The sequence below is a fragment of the Rhinopithecus roxellana genome, chromosome 12 (genome assembly GCF_007565055.1).
Source record: "Rhinopithecus roxellana isolate Shanxi Qingling chromosome 12, ASM756505v1, whole genome shotgun sequence".
Classification (NCBI taxonomy): domain Eukaryota; kingdom Metazoa; phylum Chordata; class Mammalia; order Primates; family Cercopithecidae; genus Rhinopithecus; species Rhinopithecus roxellana.
In genome coordinates, this window is record NC_044560.1 from 72,985,951 (window position 1) to 73,010,914 (window position 24,964).

Genomic DNA, 24,964 nt, shown 5'->3' on the forward strand with positions numbered 1-24,964 from the left:
TCCTGACCTTGTGATCCGCCCGTCTCGGCCTCCCAAAGTGCTGGGACTACAGGCTTGAGCCACCGCGCCCGGCCTTTAACTGTTTTAAAAATTCTACTAAGGTTGTAAATTTGACTACACATTATCTAAAAGCTCCTTCAAAGTATTTGCTGAAATTTGCTAAACTCATCAATAGAAAAAAACAAACAAAAAAACAACCCACGAGTTTGACCTCAGAAACTTAACAAAGAACTAAATCTCTGGATTTATATCCTTAAGAAATCATCTTTTTAGAGCAAACTTCTAAATAATATTTCACTACCAACTTGTTCAGAAGACACAAAACAATTCACATGTAATGCTATCTATTTTTCACATTATATAAAAGCAAACAAAAATACCTATGCCAGAAGATTTTTTTTTTTTAAATTCCCACACAACACCAATTTACATGATGGAAGATTTTGAGGGTTAATTTTAATTAAAATTTGTCTAGGATTATATTCAAAAACACAAACCACTTGACAGTTGATATGGTGACACACGCTACTTTCAAAGAAGTTACTGTTTACCTTTTTGGGGGGAGGTGGGGGGTCACAGAGCAATTAAGTGCTATGGAGCTCCAGAAAAGTGTATATAGACACACCATACAATTCAATAGTCAAAGATCTCTTGAAAAAGACTACAGGTTAAGGACACTTAAAACTCTCGATTATCCTGGTGGCCAATTGTGAAATCAGAGCTTAAGTTATTTTAGACATATTATCCAGCAAAATATAATTGTATGTATTATACTATAATCATATTCATTTGAAATCAGAAAGGTAATGTCTTTAAGAACAAAAGTTGACATTTTTTTTTCATTTACCACTTAAAAATGAACACAATACTACTTTTTACATACTAAATAAGCAAAGTTTTGTTTTGTTTAGAAGAATATACTGGCAAGGATGAGAGGAACTGAAACCAGTCTCATATACTGAATTTAGGAGAATAAGTTATATAACCTTTCTGAACAATTGGGAAATGTATACATAAAGCCTCAACTGTCTGAGGAATATTCAACTCTTGATTAACTCTACTACTAGAAATTTATTCTAAGGAAATAATTTTGGATGTGTAGAATTTACAGCAAAAATGATCATCAAAAGCATTATTTATTTATTTATTTATTTTCTGAGACTGAGTCTTGCGCCATTGCCCAGACTAGAGTGCAATGGCACGATCTCAGCTCACTGCAACCTCCATCTTCCGGGTTCAAGTGATTCTCCCGCCTCAGCCTCCTGAGAAGCTGGGATTACAGGTGTCCACCACCACACCCAGTTAATTTTTGTATTTTTAGTAGAGACAGGGTTTCACCATGTTGGTCAGGCTGGTCTTGAACTCCTGACCTCAGGTGATCCACCCACCTCACCTCCCAAAGCGCTGGGATTACAGGTGTGAGCCACCATGCCGGGCTGACAAAGGCATTCTTTATGATGCCCAACCCTGGAGACAATATAAAAAGAGCAATAATGGAGGAGTAAATAATGTATAGGATAATGGAAAACTGTGAAAAATTTAAGTATATTTAAGATGAATATTTAGTGGCATGAAAATGCTCATGAATCTACTGCTAAAAGAATAAAGGGTCAATTTCTGCATAGCAAATTCTTATTTATTTATTTATTTTAAAGGAAAAAGTCTACAAACAGAAAAACAAGACTAGAGGGGCATATGATGAATTTTTAATGTGGGGAATCATAAGTATTTTTTTCTTCTTCTTATCTAAAATTTTAACAATAGATCAATAATTTATTAGATTATATGCACTCTTTGTTTACCTTGACTTTTGGCCTAATCTAAGAACCATGCAGTATGAGGAATCAATTCTGTAAATTTTATTATTACAGTTGTTGTTTGCCTAAACTATTAAAGGTATTCATTCAACAATTTGTGATAAGAAAAACCAAAGTTGTAGTAAAGGTATGGGCTACTGATGAAAGATCTATAATTAAATGTGGTTGGCCCTCAAAATAAGAAAACAAGTTCCCATTGTTGAAATAAATATGATAGCTATCTTCTGCAGTGGGGATGAAAGGTGATTCTAGTCTGTCATTTGAAATATCACAGATGAGGACTGGCTTCCGTCACATTCAAGGGTTAACATAAATTACGTGGTATTCAAACGTTAGTCTATACAACGCAGCACCCCAATTTAAAATTAATGGTAAAACAAGATATGTTATAATACATTCTGATCATAATTATATTGAAACAGTGAGATAGATAAGAGACATAAATATATCAAGCTATTTAAAAGTAGGTATCTGAGTGATACTATCACAGGTGATTTCCCCACTTTTTTTGTTTTTCTAATATTTTTTAAATGGGCATAGATTACATTTTTTTTTTTTAAGGAGACCAGGTCTCACTCTGTTGCCCCAGTATGGAGGGCAGTGACATGGTCATAGCTCACTGTGTTCACCTTGAACTCCGGGGGCTCAAGCAATCCTCCCACCTCAGCCTCTTGAGTAGCTGGGACTACTGGTGCACACCACTATGTCTTTAAAAAAAAAAAAAAAAAAAAAAAAAAAAAAAATTCTTTCATAGAGATAGGGTCTTGCTATGTTGCAGAGGCTGATTTTGAACTCCTGGGTTCATGTGATCCTTCTACCTTGGCCTCCAAAAGTGCTGGGATTACAGGCCTGAGCTACTGTGCCTGGTCTATTACATTTTCTTAGGAAAAACCCAGAGTGATCCTTTGGACTCCGTGTTCTAATTGCGCAGTCCTTGAAAAGTTAAGAGTATGTCCTTTTAAAAAGTTTGTCTAGTAAATTACTGAGAAGCCATTATCTCCCCAACCTATAATTAAATAAGTAAAATTTAAAATACAGATATGAGTTATGCCACAGTTCTAATATACTAGAAATAAGTATAGTGGAAAACAATACATAGAAGTTAACTTTTTTGTCCTGAAGCCACTAAATAAATCAACACTTCAGCCTGTAATTTGTTTTTTTTTTTTTTTTTTTTTTTTGAGACAGAGTCTCGCTCTGTCACCCATGCTGGAGTGCTGTGGCCGGATCTCAGCTCACTGCAAGCTCCGCCTCCCGGGTTCACGCCATTCTCCTGTCTCAGCCTCCCGGGTAGCTGGGACTACAGGTGCCGCCACGTCGCCCGGCTAGTTTTTTGTAGTTTTTAGTAGAGATGGGGTTTCACCGTGTTAGCCAGGATGGTCTCGATCTCCTGACCTCGTGATCCGCCCGTCTCGGCCTCCCAAAGTGCTGGGATTACAGGCTTGAGCCACCGCGCCCGGCCTTAGCCTGTAATTTGTTGTTGTTGTTGTTGAGACGGAGTCTTGCTCTGTCACCCAGTGAGCGCGATCTCGGCTCACTGCAAGCTCCGCCTCCCGGTTCACCCCATTCTCCTGCCTCAGCCTCCCCAGCAGCTGGGACTACAGGAGTCCGCCGCCATGCCCGACTAATTTTTTTGTATTTTTAGTAGAGACAGGGTTTCACTGTGTTAGCCAGGATGGTCTCGATCTCCTAACCTTGTGGTCCGCCCACCTCGGCCTCCCAAAGTGCTGGGATTACAGGCGTGAGTCACCGCGCCCGGCCCCGACTGGAATTTTTTAAAGCCCTAATTTAGCATTAGAAGCTCACATATCTCAGGCAATGGAAAAATAATTAAAAGAAAATTAGTCAATACTGAAGGATAAATCAGGTCATATGCTGACATAAAAATCTATCATGTAACTTGAAACAATATTTCATACTTTTCTCTAGTGGGAACCAAATGAAAATATACTAACTTTCTAGTTGCCAAATAAAAGATGAATTTTGAATGCTTCCTAAAGAATTCTTTAAATTTTGTAACCCTAATATCTTCACTATGAAAAATGCTCTTTGCTTAATTTACTTTTCAGGAGTCACTCTACTGTTTCTGACGTGAAATACTTTATTCTGATGACTGAATTCTTTATATATCTAGAAGGAGAAATAATTGTTTACATATAGTTCAACATATTTTAAAATTAAATGTAGTTTTGATTCCGAAACTTCCGGTCAAACGAATTCGTCTCCTTGTATTCACACATGTTGATATTTGGCCTAATAAGACAAAATCACAGAAGTGTAAGAATTAGCGGGTCAGGTGTGGTGGCTCATGCCTGTTATCTCAACACTGTGGGAGGCTGAGGCGGAAGGATCTCTTGAGCCCAGGAGTTCAAGCACAGTTTGGGAAACATGGCAAAACTCTGTCTCTACAAAAAATACAAAAACTAGCTGAGAGTGATGACGTGTGCTTTTAATTTCAGCTACTAGGGAGGCTGAAGTGGGAGGATCACTTGAGTCCTGAGAGGTTGAGTCTGCAGTGAGACATGGTCATACCATTGTACTCCAGCCTGGGTGGCAGAGTAAAACCCTGTCTTTAAAAAAAAAAAAAAGAATTAGAGTGGAAAGGGGCTCTAGTGATTACTAGCCTTCCCACAAGAATCCTGCTATGAATTTTTTTTTTTTTTTTTAACTTCTGGATTCCACTTGCTATGTAGTACGTCTTCCAATTTAAAAATATATGTTCAAAGACTTTATATAGCTATCAATGAAACTTGTTCAGTAAGAGATAACCAATATATACAGACTTGATATATTTTCAGTCAAAAGTAAAGAAATGTGATGTTTTAGTTTTGTCACTATAGAAAAATACATAGTTTTTATCGGGTCTTTTGCAAAATTGAAAATAACTTACAAGTACTTTTATCTATTAACCTAAGGATCAGGAGATCCTTGTTTGGGAATGATCCATCTAGTCCAACCTTCTAATTTTGCATATAAGATGGTTCTAAATTTAGAGGTTTGATTAATCATGAAAGGGGGAAAAATGATCTTTCTCACATACATTTTATCGACCAATGAGGTGATTCCAGAAAAAAACTATACTCTATGAACCAAGTAACCTGGTAAGTATAAACAATTTAAATCCAATGAAACACAACCTGAAGTGAACTATTTCCACCAATGATAAAAATAAGAAATGTTTCATTCACATTTTAATTTTCTTTAAACCTTTTTTTTATTTAGAGCTTTTTCTGGTAAGGAGATATACCATAGGAAAGCAATTTCACTGGCAGTGAGGTATGTATATACTCTACCAAAATACTCCTTATTTTAACTGTTTTTAACTTTATTTACATACGAAGCAAAGAATCAATGCATATCCTTGGTTCAACTATAGTATCAGCCATACTACATGAAATAAAATGGTGCTTGCATACAAAAACTTGTTGTTTGTAAAGGAATCTGATTTCAGATTAAAAGAACAAATTTGTTTTTGGAAAAAAATTTTAAAAAGAATCACAATTTATCATGACCAAGACACCTGCACCATATTTTCCATTCCTCACAGCACATTTATTTCAGTAATTCTGTTATGTCGGTTCTTAGCATGAGCATAGTGTTACACAATTTTCGTACATATAATCACATCCAAAACAAGTTCTAAAATTTAAATTGTAAACATTCTCATCATATGTAGAAATATTTTAATTGGTGTATTAAGTTTTGCTAACTGATCAAATTTGGAAGATAATATAAATGAGAACGTCTATTCTAAACTGTGTAGTGAGCATTGTTTATTAATTACATTTCTACAATGTTAAATAAAGTAAGAGGCAAACTTGTCTTGTAAGCATGTCCAATTTTAGGTAAAACATTAAAAAGAAACCTGTTAACAAAAGAATGTCTTGCAATAAAGAACATTAGATTTTTAAAATCTATTATGATACAAAAATGTAAAGGGTAAATAGTATCTTTGTTGACAAAGTAGGAGGTAGCATGGATGCACCACTTTATTGTCTGAGAAATGCAACTGGAGTAAAGAATATTTCCTTACCACAAATAATTTCCAGAACTATGTACATATTTCTTTTAGAAATACTTGTTTAAACAAATCTCCCTCCACTTTTTAGTATAAAAAAAACCGTTCCATGTGATTTTAAAAAAAACACTTACACATCTAGATAGAATAGTACTCTGCCCTATTTGAGTGAACAGTCTCAAACTATGAAGTACATGATATTTAATGCCCTAATTTAAGTAAATTTAGTCAGCGGTTCTTGGTATTATACAAAACACTAAATACATACAAACAAAATATAATATCTTATTTTTCTATGCAAGTCTTGTGGGGAATAAACAGAGCCTTGATTCTGGTAACACTGCAAAAAACATAATTGTCCAATAAGTCTGTCTATAAGTACCCATGTGCAACAGTTTATTAATGGCTGCTTACATGTACTGCTTTTTTATTGAGTGAACACAGTTAACCAATAAAACTTCATAAACCTTAAAAACACATCTTCCACCCTATATAAAATATATAGACTACTTACTGTTTTAAGTATTCGATTTGCTCTGATGTCATTGTAATTCACTTTCCCCCATTTTCCTGCTTTAGTATTTATAAACAGATAATTTAATGTGGCTTAAAAAAAAAAGAATTTCAAATTTACATCCAATTCAAATTGGCTATTCAAAAGGTTTCCTGGTTCTATGAAGCTGCTTCGGCCATTAGTAGAGAAAATGAAGTTTCTGTAATGGAGGCAGGCTTTTTAAGTAGTGACGTGACTTCCACCATGCCAGCTCCAGTCCGTGGAAGATTAGCGTTTACAATATGTCGTTGTAAGTGCTTAATCCAGTCTTCCTGAACAGACAAGGGTCCTCGAAAGACTAGGCCACAAAACCTACAGAAAGATAACAGTTCTCTTAACATGACCAATTCTCCTTCTTTAAAACCAATTCACATAAAATCCTAAAACATAAGGAATAAACTTTACTGTATTTTAAAGACAACACTTGATAAAGTTTCTAAATAAAGTCAAATAATTTAATAAAACATCAAAACTCCCAATTCGTATGTTTATTAACAGCTATAATAAACTCCAGTAATCTTTGTATAGGTGGGAGCATTATTATTAGGTTAAAATTAACATCTGCACATCTTAATTCACTTGAAACAACAATTACTTCAAAATATGTCATTCTTTAGAAAAGACCCTTCCCCAATTTAGCATTCCTTAAATTGCATTGTGTCTGTGTTTGTTCATGTGTGTTGTGAGTGTGAGTACAGAAGAAGGCGTAACTATGAGGGGAGAGAAAAATGTGTTCCCAATAAGCGAGAACTCAAGACAGCAAAACATCAAACCAAACAAAGTTAAACCATACAGACCAGATAAACACAAGGGAAGCTACTTTTTTATTCTTTTTTACTTTTTCTGAGACATAGTCTTCCTCTGTTGCTCAGGCTGGGGTGCAGTGGCACAATCTCAGCCCACTGCAACCTCCGCCTCCTGGGCTCAAGTGATTCTCCTGCCTCAGCCTCCTGAGTGGCTGGGATTACAGGCACCCACCACAATGCCTGGCTAATTATGGTATTTTTAGTAGACATGAGTTTTCCTCATGTTGGCCAGGCTGGTCTTGAACTCCTGGTCTCAAGTGATCCACCCATCTTGGCCACCCGAAGTGCTGGAATTACAGGCATGAGCCACCACACCTGGCCAAGCTACTTAAATAAGTCACAGTATAATAGATTTACATTACTATTAGCTAATGTAAAAAACTTGATTCATTAGTTGTTGAAGTACAGGATATTGTTAGCTGAATTAAGATTTTAAGCCTATCTCCAAAAGTTCATTTATAACTTGATTGTTGAGAATGCACATTCTACCACAAATTAAAGATCCCAAATGAAATAGCTAATATGTTTCAAAGCAAAGTATGAAGAAACTGTTCAGATTTGGCAATAGAGGCATATACCTGCATCGGAGAATGTAAACCTCGTCAGCACCGTGAGGTAATGTTAGCATTTTCTTCTTGCTTCCAGATCTTGACCTTGATTTCTTTTGCTTACAATCTAAGGCTAAAAAGAGGAAGAGAAAGACTTAACATTTCTTACATATTTCAAAATATACATACACACATATTTTTCTAGAGAGGTCAGACAGACCATCTAAATCAGTTAGAAAAAGTCTGCATTCATTTCCCTTTTCCCTGAAGCATGCATTCAACTTGCTGATTCTGTAATAGCAGTAATATTATCTGTACTGTACAGCAGTATTATCTGTACTGAAGAATACTATCTGTATTCTTCCTGTACTGCCTTTTCAAATAATGTTTTACCACGCCAAACTAGAACTGAGAAAATGTAACTAATTTGAAACTACTAAACTGGTCAATTATTACAATAATGGCAATGTTTACTCTTATAATCATACATAATTTTAACATCTGGTTAAATCTTACTTATTTCCCGAAAAATAGAACCTTTTATTTGAGATCATTAAATTAAGTTTGCATTTGATTACTGCTCCATTAAGTAGGTCTTATATACTTGGAAAACTTAGTAAGGGAATATGGACAATGTAATTTAAAGCTCATGAAAAATCAATTTTCATAGTGACTCACCATTAATTCTATAATAAAAAATAGCTCTTAAAATCGTATGGTGGCCCTACATTTGAAAGGACAAAAAAAGCTCAACTTTCATTTTTGAACTTAACTTGTATTCCATATACAATAATCAATTATGCAATCGTATGTTTTATTTTACTAGAAAATAAATATAAATCCATATTATCTCATGTAAGTTTACAACTGGATCTCATGTTTTATGCTAACTATTCTTTACATATTTTTCATTTTACATTTTCTCCAATAGCTTATTTTAAAATGTGATTTGAAAAGGTAAAAAAAATTATATTAAAATAGACCAAAATTGTATGTGAACTGTTCTTGAAATTTTTCCATTACCTGACTTTTCCTTTATTTATTCTAAAACAACCTGATTTTAAAAAGAAAAAAAAAAAGGTTTTTTTTATAGGTAGAAATAGATAGCACATAACATTTTATAGGTCTTTGAATACAGCTACACCATTTCTTTGGACAAAGGGATGATAGCAATCCAGGGTGCTGCTGGTCAATTAGCAGGAAGAGAAGGTAAGAATTTATCTGTAGGGATCCAAGGGGGAAGGGATACAAATGTAACAGAAGAGTTACCCAAATGGCTTTTCTTCCATTATCCTGTCATGTGAAAAATTCCCTGGAAAAATTCTAAGTAAGAGAGAAGGAACTGGCTATTCAATGACTCTGTGAAATGAATTGTTCAAAGTCCGGATTCCAAAAGAATAGATGCTACTATTACAAAACCAGTAAACATAGTTCCTTAGTCAAATGGCAATGCTAACAGAAATGTCATATAGAAAATTCAAAACCACAAGAAACCTAAATTGAAGTCACTGGTGTCAGCTTCCTGTCACCTGTCTATTCAAAAGTAAAATCTAGGACACACAGTCTTTTTCTGTTTTTCCTTAGAAGAAGAGTCTAGTAAGTAAAGAACTACTAGAAGTCAAGTTAGGTATTAAAGAATGGGTAATTCAAAACTAAACAACCAAACTCTGGAATAGAAAAATCTTTTAAGGATCTTATTAGTTATCTCAGTCAAGAGCCTGGCATATAGTAGGAACTCAACAAATACTTCTGTAGTAAAAATACAGCAAAACCCAGTAATTTAACCATTGATATTTAGACAGCCTAAGAATGAAAATGTTTTACTCCTATTTGATACAGGTAATATTCCTGTACAACACTGTGCATCATTTGTTTAAATATGTTGCTGCAGTCGCACATACTTCATTATCCTAGATATAAATCACTGACCAGTCCAGCTTATGTACAGAAACTAGGTTATTCACAACAACTACAAGAGTGAAATACGATATGCTTTGTAACCAGTAGGAAAAACCTCTTTCCTAATCGCTTTGGTGAGCAATCTGAATTTAAGTGGGTTATGAGTAATTCATATACTGGAAATAGAGTTGAGGTAACTCAAAGAGTAACTGCTACTAGATGTCAGCTATTCTTTCCATCTGTAAAGATGGATCCTTGTCTGTGTTAGGCAGAATAGAGCAGGCATTTGGTGTCTCATAAGATTACAGGTATAATCTTACTTTGATGAGCTTGCTGGTTGTCAAAATTGCCACACTGTATTCAAACTCCTTTTAAAATGCAAATAAATTACTGTAGGATACAAATAGAATACATTATAACAACCCTTAAAAATTTGTTCACAGAATGTTAATGTTAGGGGTGTTAAACAAATTGAGGAAGAAGGGTAGAGGATGGTAGGGAAATATGCAGAAGAACACTTTATCAGTTATAAAGCATTTAAATTTACATGTTGTAATATTTTTAAAATGGAACTGGGTATGTTTATTCTGAAATACAGAAATAGTTTTGGTTTTCCTTTAGGGAAAAAAAGAATTATTTTATGGCTTTTGATGCTTTATGGACTGTGGAAATTCTTAAGTTTAGGCTGTGTTATGAATGATCAGATCTAAACTTGAAATAAGAATGCCATCATTTTTGTAGCAATGAGTATTTGAAGGTATTATGACCTTGGAAAGCAGGACAACTCGGTCAGCATATAACTGATCGATCATCTCTAGAACCCAGGGCTCCAAAGTTAAGGTTACAGAATCTCATGCACTGAGAATGCCTAGAAACTTATCCATAAAGTTAAAATATTAAAAATCTGGGATCTTTGGAAATTGAAATCTAAATGCCTCAGTGTTTTAATATCTTCATCAATTCTAGATTATCTCCTGAAATGTTATATTTTTCAGTAGGTGAAACATGAACATATTTTACAATAGTTTTTTCTAATGCCAATATCCAAACTCACTCCTGCGATACTGCCCATACCTTTGGGAAAATCTGTTTAAAAAGTGAATATTTAACATACTAAAACTGCACAAAAAGGGGACATCTATACAGGATCCTCTACATAAAAAGACGATTTACACACAAAATTTCAATAAATGAAAAGGATGAGACACAAACATGTCTGTTATACCAATTTTCTCACTTAAGAGATTTTATTATATCTAGAGGGAAAAGTAGTTTTGTTCTGGACTGTACCAGGAGCCACTACAACATTAAATACAGATCACTAACACATTCAGTTTTAGCATAATGCAGCTCATCAATATCTGTGATAAACAGCCAAAGCTTTAACAGAGTTGTTTATATGAATAATCTGCCAAATAGATAACTTTGTTACACAAAGCCTTTTTTGTAATAGGATTTTATTTGCACTTGTTAGTGACCAAAAAACTCCGAGGAACTTAAAAACAAAAAACCCACACACACTTTTCTCTTTACAAAGTATTTTAAATCTAACATTGTTTCTATAATTTAAATATATTAAAAATTTATTTTTAGAAAGTGTTAATTTTCTTCTCAAGTATAAGCTCTTCTTTAGAAAGAAACAAATCCAGTCATCCAAACCTTCCTGAGATCACTAATCAGTGGGCAAACTGTTTAAGTGATCAATTTCAACCAAAAGACTGTCAAAAATCTTTCAAGTTACCTGATTTATGAAAGATCTAAATTGCTACTGAGAATATTTCACTTATACAGAGAATAAATTGAGCTGTGAGGTAAAATGCAAACAAACAAACAAACAAAAAAGAATATATCTTCCAGTAAGATACGTGTCTTGGTCAAATACAAATATGAAAGAGAAATACGATAAACTCATGAGTCCTCAAAAGGAACACCACACTGCTATGCTATGAATACGACGACCAATGATCATGACAACAACATGCCAAAGCACTAAACCAGATTGGTGCAAAGCAAATAAATAGATAACACAACACATAAAAATTCGTCTGTTTTCTGAGCCAATATTTAGTTTTACCCAAAGAAGATTAATAATTTAGTTTTGACTTTGACATTATTAAAATCTTTTGCTCTTTCCACCTTTCTGTCCATTTTATGCAATAATTGCTTCTACGAGTTTCACTTTCTTTTTCCTTCACAATATAAATGACCCAAGAGAATGAGAGTTCATAAAAACATCTGGAACTTCTTTGATAAAGCACACCATAACTAAATTAACATTCACCACCAAAGTATTTTTACTTGTAATCATTCTCACCTGCCCAATTACTTAAAAGCATGTTTAATCCGTTTCTTTTCTAATTGGTTGCTGGTATCTCTAGGACAAAGTGAAACAACTGGGTTATCTATACCCAAAGACAGAGGCACAAGAGGGAAGAAAATTTCTTCTCTAAGCGGTTGGACTGTATAAGTTTGGTGGACAATATTAGCTATGACCTCACTCAGAACTGCAGTAGGAATAAACATGACACAAACAGGTAAACCATCATTCCACCACTATTAAAAAGTTGGTGCTGGAGGTCGTGGTGGCAGTGGTGAGGTGGGAGGAGGATGCACACATGCCAAAGGTTACACAAGTGTAAGACAGAAAAATAAACTCATTTCTTTTTTTTAACCTTTAACTTCAGGGGTACATGTGCAGGTTTGTTATATAGGTAAATTGTCATAGGAGTTGGTGTACAGACTATTTCATCGCCCAGGCAATAAGCATAGTACCTGATAGGTAGTTTTTTAAATTATCTCCCTCCTCCTACCCTCCACCCTCAAGGTAGGCCCCAGTCTGTTGCTCCCTTCTTTGTGTCCATGTGTTCTTGTTGTTTAGCTCCCACTTATTAGTGAGAACATTCAGTACTGGTTTTCTGTTCCTGTGTTAGTAATAAATTCAATTATAACTGTCACTAATCCTTCAAGGTTCATAAGCCCCAAGCATATAAAAAGACTGCAAATACCATTTTCTTTCCTTTGGCCTCAACTGAAAAAGAATCAGGGCCTTTTTAAAACAAACAAACAAACAAAAACACGCTAGCTTGTGTAAAACAGGAATGGAGTAGAGAAAGCCAATTGCTGAGAAGTCAGAGTTTCCTTTATTCAGCGTTTATCTTTCTTTCTGTACAAAGTGCCTAGGAGATCAGCTTCATGGGTGTCCAACTTGTGCAGTCACATAGGGAGAGCCCCACACTCGGTTTAATGCTGTAGGATTGCAGCCTTGAAATTATTAATTTTTGAACGAGGTTTACCACATACTCATTTTGCATTGGACTCTGCAAATAGCAGTCCTGGGACCTGAGTATCTACTATCATAAATGAGAAAGGCTGCATTCAGTTCCACCCCTCAATCTCTTGGCCCATACAAAAAAAAAAAGCTATTAAGAGAAAAATTGTTAAATCCCCAATCTCTACACAGTATGAAAATTGAAAAGGACTCCCCTACTCCTACCTACATCAGTTCTTTGCTTCTAGCTATACCACTTCATTATTCCGAAGATGAGTATATAAGTTTAAAGTTAAAAACAGCAATGTTTCCCTTACAATCAGGAATGAAGTATAAAGATACACATTTAGTAACCTCAAAAGTATTTATTTTCATCTTCATTTTCCCTTGATATTTTCACTCTAAAATTAAATAATTTTTAGTACCCTAAATAGCTTTCATTAATTTTTAGAGTTTCCACTCCCAATGACTGAAAAAAAGATAAGTAACTCAATCACACAGCAATCAGTGGCAAAGTTAACTAGATCCTGCATGTTTTAATAATTTACCTGCAAGAAGATGAAATGCAAAATACGTGGAAAGCAGATTTCCTTTGCTTTAAGAATTAGGTTTGTGGTTTAACAAATTATTAGTCCACAAGGACTGGTTGCTTGAGTTTGTCCTACAAAGTAGGAAATTATATTAAGGATAGTCAACAGCCTTATAGTTCAGAGGAAGAGTTAAAGGAAATGGAAGTAGCCTTTTATATTTAAACTTGAATAGATTCAGTTAAAGAAAAAGTACAATTTGTAGAAGCCCCCACTATTTCAAAGTAGAGGGGATGATTACTAAAGAATATTTTGAGCAAGTATTCTCTATGTAAAGGGAAAAGCTAGACATAAATATGATACTTCACACATTTTTATAAACAGAAATTAGAAGCAGGCTAGTTTTACCAGCTTGCCCAAAGCTAAAAAAGCTAACAATATCACAACTACAAGTGGCTTATTGGTCAGTTAAGAGTTGATAGGATAGCAAACGTATTACTTCTTTGTGGTAACAGGTAAGAAAATAACATTTAAAATTTTATTTTCAAGTAAGTTGGACTTGTATGCTGTTTTATTAAGCAAAATAGGCATTAGCTATCAACATCAACCACTTTTCTAAGACACATCTGAAATAAGAATAAACATTAAAGTACATAATGACAATCTGCTTTAAGTCACTTTTGTTTAGAATTACAAACAGAATAATCACAGTCTCTGCCCTCTAAAATCTCCGTATTTCTGATATGTCATTTCAGATGTAGTAACAATAATTAAATTGTTCTTGATCATAAAATTAGCTAAGAAAACCACCTAACTTTAAAATTTCCTTTATATTATCCTTGATATAATCATATTTAACTTAAATTAGATGGGACTCATAACAATATATTAGTAAATCTAAATGTCACAAATCCATGGTCGCAATGGATCTGATTTGGCTTTTTAAAAAGTTCTTAAGAGCTTTACACATTCCAGCCAAAACTCAAACTACAACCAAACATGGTATTGATCAGGTATTTTCTGTGTTAGCCAACTCCCAGCTAAGCTACAATTAAAAACATAAACCTTGGATAACAAAAATTAACTTCATTCTTCAAACCCTAGGCATACCAAAAAAAAAAAAAGTAAATTCTACTTTTCTACTTTTTTCTACTTCTGCAATAAGTGAGGAACTACCTACCAATAAGCCATCTTTTTGCCCTAACCTCCAACAGAGAAAGTCTGGGTGTTATTTTATTATTTCCATAAAGTCAATTAAAACATTACACTAAAATTTAGCTCTGGCCAACCACATGCCTTGTTATTATAAGGGTTACTTCTATCTTAATCCAGATTACAAATAGCATTCAAGAAATTCAAGTTAGAATTGAGAGAAGGAAAACAGCTCAGAGCAGTATGCAAGATTTACCAGGCCCAGAAAGACTGGAGTAGGGGACTTTAGTCACATGACTCTTATGCTCCCCATTGGGGGGGGCAATTGTTTAAATTAGGCATTCATTATGTTCCTGACCTGATGCCTCACCCATTATTCTTATGTTCCTGAAATCTGTGATACAAAGAACAATGTATAGGCCAATTGATAGCTTACGTTATCTTAACGTAAATTCTTGATAAATAAACATAGAAACCACTTTTTTCCTTAAAAACCCACTTGTAACTGCTTCTAATCACAGTGTATATCCAGGGCAACTTGAACCTATGCTCCCAGGTGGCCATCCCAGGTGGCCATCCTCAAGTTTTGGGCTTGAATAAACTCTATACCTAATGATATTTTCTGAATCTCATTATTTAAGGCTTACAGAAAAAAAATCATAGCAAACACAAACATTATAACTGAGGATAGAATTAGATACATTTAAAATGCCCAAACGTATATTAAAAAAAAAAAAAAGCAAAACCCAGAAACTTGGTAAATAATAAACCCAACAGTAATGCTAGGAAACTAGATAAGACTTGCATGAAAAACAAGATGTCAGTCAGAATAGATCACCCTCCTTTTGGAATCAATGAGCAGCAAAAAACAAGCATCGTAAAATTTAAGTATTTTATGCTACAATGGTGTAACTCTTAGGCTATATTCTCCTAAAAACAAACTTACTGATTCAACAAGTGTGGTTATTTACTTTTGAGAAATAAAAACAAAATTCTAAGTTCTACAGCAGACTGAATGGATACCCTCCTCCTTGCCAAGGTGACCCCAGAGAAACCTTAAAAATTGAGTTCCCAGCCATGATGGGACAGGAGGTGAAGCATGTCTCATTAGGTCTCCTCCCTCACTAACCACCATTAAACTTTCTTTCCTAAGAGTTAAAAAGAAACCAATCCTTTCAAAAGACTTGCTCCACCACGGATATCAACCAATCGTCTAACTCAGAAGCTGGACTCCTCTCTGTTTTTGTGGTTTTGAACTGACCAGCATTCCTGATAAGAGATCACCAACTGGTTCTAGCTGGTCCATGGAGGCTGCACATACGGTGCCTATGAACTCTGTTTCACCTTTTGACATATAAACCCTAATTTTCCTATGATTAAATGTTAAGTCTTCACCTCAAAGTGAACATGAGATGTATGTAACATGGAGTCTGCACACTAAGCATGTGTGCACCCCCTCATGAATATTCATAACTCCTCCTATATAACCTGTTGAATATGTATACTTAGCCAACCCATTCAGCATAACTTCTTGTCTCACCCTTCCTCCTTTGAAGGGCTTGCTTTTGGTCTCTGTCTCAGGATACACTTCCAAGCCTGTAGGCTTCAAGCTTTCTAAGAAATAAAGCTCTCTTTTCCAAAATTGGAGATCTCCAGCTTTTAAGATGACACTTTGTTATAGTGGATAGCTGGATGATGAAGAGTTGCTAGTAAATGACAAGAGAAGTAATGAAGCCTGCCTTTCTACCAGACAGCATGGTAGCAGATTGATTAACCGTACTGGTATAACCGTCCTCCTCCCACTCAGATTTAAAATACTGAGCCATCTCTTATCTCTAATCTACCATATCCTGCTTATTTTATTTCCGTAATATTACCCATACATCTATTACCCCTCCTTTACATTCTTAATGTCACTGACCTGGTACAGGACTCTTAAAATCATCTACTCTGCAATTTTTCCTCCTCTCCGCCAAATCCTTTATTTAAAAAGCAATTTCAAATGCATTACACAAATTCTGTATTCAAATAGTTCCCCACTACAAAGTTAATTCCAACATCTTAGACTAGCATTTTATGTCATCTTTCTGACTCACTTTACCAATCCAACTCAATTCCCCCTTATCTCCTACTTCCTAGTATTTCCAATAAACTTCCCACATTGTCCCACCTTGTTCCTTCCTTCAGGCATTTCTCTTCCCCACGCCTGACCCCCATTTCCATTTCAGTTAGCTATACATTAGGGTCCATTCAAATGCTAATTCCAAAAGCCTTGGGAGATCCTAGTCTAGCTGAAAGTGCCTTCCTCTTTCTCTGAAATTCCACAGTATTTCACGCATACCTCTCCAATGGCATCAATTTGTCTTGTACTGCAGTTATGCATATATGTACTTCTACTGTACTGTAAGATCCATTGTATCCCTGCATACTTAGCACAGTTGGAGGTGAAAAAAAATACATGTTGAATTAGTGAAAAAATCAGCCAATCATTTTTTAGTATGCTGGGGAAATAGCCTAATTCTTGCTGGAATAATAAAACAGTTAGTAGAGGGTTACCCAAAATACTGGATTAAATTATATCCAAGCTACTGAAGGCAAAAATAAGAACAACATTTTGGAGCAATAACCACCAAATTGGTTAGGAAAAAATCAAGTTATTAACAGTTGAAGGACTAGTCTTCAGTCACCTAGAGAATTTACTCAACTCAGATAATTCACTACCTTGCTAATCATTTATAAATGATATATTACTGTGCAGATAAATGTATATACATATATGCTCTTAATGAAGAACAGTACTATAGAAATAAGTTATAGCTAAGAAATATAAAGACCCATCTTTTCATTGTCTCATGAATAGCTTTTTAAAATAAAAGCCTGACCATGCCATTCTCTTATTTTTCTTCTCTCTCTCTCTCTCTCTCTCTCCCTGCCCTCCCTCCCTCCCTCCCTCCCTCCCTCCCTCCCTCCCTTCCTTCCTTCCCTCCTGCCTTCCTTCCTTCCTTCTTTGGAGATGGAGTCTTGCTCTGTCGCCCAGGCTGGAGTGCAATGGCATGATCTCAGCTCACTGCAACCTCTGCCTCTCGCGTTTAAGCGATTCTCCTGCCTCAGCCTCCTGAGTAGCTGGGATTACAGGCGCCTACCCACCACGCCTGGCCACTTTTTTGTATTTTTTAGTAGAGATGGAGTTTCACCGTGTTGGCCAAGCTGGTCTCAAACTCCTGACCTCAGGTGATCTGCCCACCTTGGTCTCCCAAAGTGTTGGGATTACAGGTGTGAGCCACTGTGCCCGGCCTATTTTTCTTTTATATTTATTTATGAGACCGAGTTTCACTCTGTCGCCCAGGCTGGAGTGCAGTGGTGCAATCTTGGCTCACTGCAAACTCTACCCGCCAGGTTCAAGCAATTCTCCTGCCTCAGTCTCCTGAGTAGCTGAGGCTACTCAGGCACACACCACCACACTGGGCTTTTGTTTTGTTTTGTTTTGTTTTGGTTTGAGGAGTTTTGCTCTTGTTGCCCAGGCTGGAGTGCAATGGCACCATCTTGGCTCACTGCAACCTCCGGCTACGTGGTTCACGCAATCCTCCTGCGTGAACCTCCTGAATTAGCCTCCTGAATAGCTGGGATTACAGGTGCGTATCACCACGCCCAGCTAATTTTTTGTATTTTTTTTTTAGTAGAGATGGGGTTTCACCATGTTGGCCAAGATGGTCTCACACTCCTGACCTCAGGTGACCTGCCTGCCTCAGCCTCCCAAAGTGTTGGGATTACAAGTGTGAGCCTCCACACCCGGCCCCCTTATTTTTAAAACATCCTTTAATGACTTCCTAATTTTTTTTTTTTTTTTTAACCAAGCATTCAAAGCACCAACCCCACCTTTCTGGCACTACAATTTTCCCAAACATCTGTAACCAAATCTTCTCACACTTGAACTCCAAGTTTCACTTCTGACAGCTGAAGTCCAAATTTCATACCTTGTGTCCACACTATGTTCTTCTCTGCCTGAAATGTTCTACACTTCATCTTGTCTTCCTAAAACTCTACTGCATCCTTCAAGTTAAGTGTGGCTGAAACCATGTAAACCTTTCTGTAACAGCATACTTGATCTTTTCCCACTGGGTTATGATTATGTTTATGAAGCTCGAGTGCAGGAAGTACCTTTACTGGCTCAGCGATGAGCACAGTCTTGGTACAAGAACTCAAACTTTTGTTGAATGAATACAATTTTGTGTGACTGCTAGTTTTGTAGTTCTCTGGCATTTAAAAAGTGACAAGAAACATACCAGCATGAACTACTTTTATTTATTTTCTTTCTCTCTTTTTTACAAGCTCTAATTCAATGAGACAAACAGTAAGGGCATCAGAAAAAAAAAAAAAGGAATCTCACTTAATTCCCAGCTCCCCTCAAAAGGAGGCTTAGACTAAAATAATCAACCTGAACACCTACAACACTTAAAGCCAATATGCCCTTTAGTTGTATACTATCTTGCACAGTTTCCAAATTTTGATAGTTTTATGTATGCTGTCAACAATCCTTTCCTAAGTTCTCTGACAGCAGAGACACATCTTGTACTTTTCACATATCCGCCCTCAGTCCAGTCTTGAAGAATTATCAAGGGTGTTTGCTTTAAGTAGAAGCAGGTTCACTCGTTTAGAGTTTTAATCTTAATAAGATCAAAATTTTCTACTTACACTCTTTCAGGCTGAATGAACCATTATGAAAGCATGCAATTTTTCAAACATGCAATACCGTATTATTTTTAAAAGACACTACAGTGGCACTCATGAATGATCAAGTAATTTAATACACATTGCGAAGCTTTCACAATACTACTTTTTCTGTCACATCAGAAAGTGCTCCCACAGGACTTTCCACAACATAAAAATGACTTTTCTAGTGGCTTACAAACCCATTCAGCACCTGACACTGTACTACATGTTCATTAGTACTTGTTACAGTCCTGTGTGGCCAATTATATCACTAAAGCTGAAAACAGACAAAAGAAACCTACTACGATTACACTTAAAAGTAGATGGTATAAAAAATAAAACACTGACTTCTAAAAAATGTTAATATATTGCACTAGTGGCATTGACCTCATCAGAAAAGTCAAATAATTATGATGGATAAGTCATTTGTTGCAGAATAGCAACAACTGGGCTTTACTTCCAAAATGTATCAAGAAAGTGTTCTGGGCTGGGCACAGTGACTCATGCCTGTAATCCCAGCACTTTGGGAGGCCCAGGTGGGCGGGTCACCTGAGGTCAGGAGTTCGAGATCTGCCTGACGAACATGGAGAAACCCCGTCCCTACTAAAAATACAAAATTAGCCAGGCATGGTGCCGTGTGCCTGTAATCCCAGCTACTCATGAGGCTGAGGCAGGAGAATCAATTGAATCTGGGAGGCAGAGGTTGCAGTGAGCCAAGATCACACCATTGCACTCCAGCCTGGGCAATGAGGGTGAAACTCCATCTCTCTCTCTCACACACACACACACACACACACACACACACACACACACACACAAAAGTGTTCTGAAGATAATGAAATGAAGCCCCTCCCAAATATAAAAATATTTTTCTTGCATTAATTTTAAATGAGTAACTAGAAATCTCCAATTACTTTAAGTCCCAGAGGTTAGCATTTGATTTATGAAAGTGATCTAGAGAGAAAAATTTGGATAAAATGAGTATAGAAAATTCACCTGTTGCCACAGAAGAGTTATGACTTCTAAGATACTACTACCATTGGTTCTAGTCAGTACCAACCCCTAAGAGAAAGAGGCAGTTAGGACAGTGACTTCAATCTATGATAGCGACTTCTTAGTGGGTAGCAAATCAGTTTACTGGCTCATGACCAGCATTAATTTTTCACAACAAAGAATATACTAAAAAAGAAAATACTGAAGTACATTTAGGTGTGAACAAGGAATTGTGTGTTTGTATTAATATAAGTTTGTATATATGGCCAAGATATAAAATAAAGTCCCATTAAAACACTGAATACTACCATCATTGTTTCTTCTTTTCAAAGGAAGATAAACAACATGCTATCTACCACAGAGAAGCATTGTGGCATTCATCTGACAGATCTACTTCCTTTAACAACATTCTCTCTACTCTGACTGTATTTCCCTTTCCCTACCTGTTGAAATTCACTCTTATTTTGACCTCAAAATATATTTTATTTCCTGATTGCAGATTAGGTTGATAGAATACGCTTTACCTTAATTTTAAATGCTTTAGCAATTTTAATAACCAGGATGATTAATTTATCATTCAATCCAGCACACTTATGAGAGTAAAAGAGGCACTAGTACTTAGGTGTGACAAGGCAAACCAGTATGTACAGTCACTCCATTAATAACTTAATAGAACTATGTTCTTAATATTGCCAGCATAAAAATACATCATTTAATTAAAACATTAGGCACAAAAAAGCTAATCAGTAAAATAAAAAGTCCAGAAGTAATTAATATAAGCTACATTATAAAATTTCAATATTTAATGAAAACTATATAGTGTTATTAAACTGTTTAGAAAATTAACCAGAAATAATCTGTATGAGCATGTAAAACATTAAAGAGAACAAAATCTCAAAAAAAAAAACCCTACCATTACTGCATTCTATAAATAACTGGAATAAACTCTTGGGTAAGAAGTCTGCCTTAAATTTACGATATAGGATATAAAATAAACCCTTTGATTCTAGTCTATTTGATAAAGAGTGATCGGGGAAAGGAAGTAAAACAGCTTCATAAATTATCTACAAGTAAAGACACATAAAAATTATTATTTGAACCTACCCAACAGAAGATAAACTGAGACAGTTCTGGACAAAACTTTGATCTGTGAAATTCTTCTTTTATGACAATTTAACTGTCCTAAGTCTGCCTACCTCTTCCAAATATTCAATTCTAAACCTTTCCTATTTCCTCCATCGGTTCCTTTTATAAATATTAGGGAAGACGTATTTTAATTTATATTTATGATCCCAGAATTAGTTTTGTTATTATGCAATTCTTACATTTTAAGCATCTTCTGCTCTTATAAAAAAAAACAAAAAAGAACTTCTTAGGGCTTCTGATTCCTAGTTCTGTTTCTACTTTCCTTTTATTCTGGCATTTCTCCTTTCTCAATTTGCCACCAGACAAATTGATGATAGCCTTCAGGAGATATGCAAAGGCTACACACAGAAAATTTTTTATCTGAGAATGAGTAAGTGCATGTTTCTGGGATGGGGCCCATAGCTTTCATGAAATTCTCAAAGATGTGGGTGACCCCAATAAAGACTGAGAACCATCACATTAGAAGTATTTAAGTCACCAGTAAACAGGTATTTTGGGAAGAAGGGGGGTATCCTTTTCAGCGTATTCAGGATATTTGAAGAGATTATAAGTTAGAAGATATATTTTTCTTCCCTCAAAAGGTCACCAGTTCCCACAGAAGAGACCAGGAGCTGGTGGCTTCTAAGAAGGCTTGAAAGTTTATTCTATTACAGGTAACCAAAAGCAGGCCTTTACCATTTAGTCTGGGGGTATCTAAGCTTTGTATTCAAGAGTGCCACACAACTTAAAATCCACATGAATTAAGACTGCTTAAACTAGAAATACACATACTGGACATGGTTAGGAAGGCTTTATTCCTACCTATTTTCCCTTTACATTGTTCCAATTTTGTGATATACTAAGGTAAGATTTTATAAAAATGAATTTGCATTTTATTCATTAAAAGATCATATATTCTTGAAAAATGATGCCTGTTACTCATATGAATTAATGAATCACTTATAATAACTGAGTGGAACCTTCTAGGGCCATAGGTTATTAGGACTACTGCTTTATAATAGTGATACTGATACGGGGAATAATAGGTATGTGGAGTTTGCAAATATAATACAGAATTCTCTATTTGGAAAATAAAAAAGTTAATAAAGCTTGATAAAAACTTTTTAGTTGGCATGAATAAGCAGCAAAGACATCTGTATAGCTCTACCAATAAAGTTTTTTTTAATGAGGGGAAAATGTTTCAGAATTTCCAAGAAAAAGAAGCATTAGTTTTTAAAGTTTGTCAAAAGTGGCTACTGGGTGTGGAAAATATGATCCTAGGCTTTCTTCAGTTTCTCATTTTCCTTTTCTTTGCCTATGACTGCCAAACACACGCTTTCTATTTCCTACTACTTCTAATATTTTGGCTAGTACTTAATCATATTTTTAAAATAACACCCTCTTTTATTCTTCAGGACCTAAATATATTCTCAGTCATCCTACATTACTTTTCTCTCTGACAATGAAGATTTTTTTAGATAATCTTCATAAATGCATTCTTGGTAAATGGAAATTTACTACCAGTTGTTTCTAGGTAATTAATCCTGTGTTTTGCAGAATTTTCAGATGAAGTAAAAGCATTTTTTTAACAGACTAATAAAATCTGGACTGGAGATATCTTGCCTTATTGGATATCTGCATAATCTGCTTGAATAATCAGAATGGAACATGAAGTCCTCCAAAGTCTAATCTAGGCCTAAGCACTTCTTGGATCTCTGCTCTTTTTAATTAGACTCTTATGTTTTCAATCTTCACCAGAGTACTCCCCATTTTAAACCCACCTTCAGGCCGGGTACAGTGGCTCACGCCTATAATCCCAGCACTTTGGGAGGCTGAGGCTGGCAGACTGCCTGAGGTCAGGAGTTCGAGACCAGCCTGTCCAACATGGTGAAACCCCATCTCTACTAAAAATACAAAAAAATTAGCTGGGCATGATGGCATGAACCTGTAATCCCAGCTACTAGGGAGGCTGAGGCAGGGGAATTGCTTGAACCAGGGAGGTGGAGGTTGCAGTGAGCCAAGATCGCGCCACTGCACTCCAGCTTGGGTGACAGAGCGAGACTCCATCTCTAAATAAATAAATAAACAAACAAACAAACAAACCCACCCACCTTCATTTTAGAATTTTCAATTGCTTATTTTTATTTCAATTTCTTATTTTAAAAATAAGAAATTCAAAAACAGGCCACCTGTATAAGGTAGAAAACAGTGATTAAAAACAAAGATTAGGTAAGATAGCCTTGATCTGAATTACAACCTTGCTACTTATTAACTGTGTAAGTTTGAGCAAATTAAGTTCTCTAAGTCCTAGTTTCCTATAAAATGCAAGAGAATTCCAGTACCTACAACTTGTATGGTTGTTGTGAAGATTAAATGTTATGCATGTAAACTGCATGGCATAGTGCCTGACACATAGTAAATGTTCAATAAAGGTTAGCAAGTATGGTAACTAATGATTTCCCACTTGTACAGTCTCTTATTTTCATTGTCCCCCACCTCTAATGTCTGCAATCACTTGCCAAGCCTGATAAAGGTGATAAAGGTATATAAAAATTATAATCTCAGAGTAGGAGGCCTAATCCAGTAGACTGAAACTCACCCCGCTCCTCCCTTTTTAATATAAACTGTCAACATTCATCCCTGATCATTTGTATATCAAGTTAAGGAAGAATGCAAAGAAGCAGAAGACACTAGTATAAATATAAGTGGTTTTTTGAAAGCAAGAACATATTGGATGTAAGTTATAGGACACGAGGAAGAACAAAAAAGCTGGGCAAACAACTAGAAGAAAGCAGGAGGCAGTGATCTAAAAAAGAGCAAGAGAAATAAAAAGATTGGAAAGAATTTTAGGCAAAAGAATTTATGTAGATCTATGTCAAAAAGAGGGTATATTTTAAGATGTGAGGGAAATGAGATTTGCTGAAGCAGGGTAGCTTAAAAGACTACAAATGAAAGTGCAAAGCATTTTGTAGGTTATAAGAAGTGTATTACATAGAAGTAAGCTAATCAAATTTTCACAGATGAGCAGTATTAAGAGGTATCTGCAAGGTTGGGCTAACCAACCAAAAATAACACAGAAATGTGCATGTTAACACTTATGTGTATAGCTAAATTTATTAATCCTTAATATATTTAAGAAGTATTAAAAGAAAAATCTATTCACTTCTCAACACAAGTCATTATTAAGGCTCACCCCTTCAAAGATCTAATCTATAGACTAATGAAAATTCATTAGTTTGTCTAGTTTACTAATCAAGTCTACATTTTGAAATATCCCTATAATTTCCTTTGCTAAAAGGATTTCCCCAAGCTAGAACTACAATATTTTTATGCTATGTTGCCGAGGCTGGAGTGCAGTGACTATTCACAGGCACAATCATTGCACATTATAGCCTCTAACTCTTGAGCTCAAGTGATCCTCCTGCCAGCCTCATGAGTAGCTGGGACTACAGGGGCACACCACTGTGCCTGACTAGAACTATAAAGAGAGGTGTTTTACTGGAATCTAAAATAAATTTAAAAATCAAAAATAGTATTCTAAAAAAGAA

The 24,964-nt window shown here is 35.5% G+C and overlaps 1 protein-coding gene across 1 annotated transcript in view; it reads right to left on the reverse strand.

Annotated features, from left to right (window-relative positions):
* Positions 1-5,517: 5,517 nt before the first annotated feature.
* ZNF644 (zinc finger protein 644) overlaps positions 5,518-24,964 on the reverse strand; it is a 102,863-nt gene continuing 83,416 nt past the window's right edge. The window contains 2 exon segments of the mRNA XM_030912583.1: positions 5,518-6,700; positions 7,773-7,875. Coding sequence (XP_030768443.1) covers positions 6,508-6,700; positions 7,773-7,875 — 296 coding nt within the window. The 3' untranslated portion in view covers positions 5,518-6,507.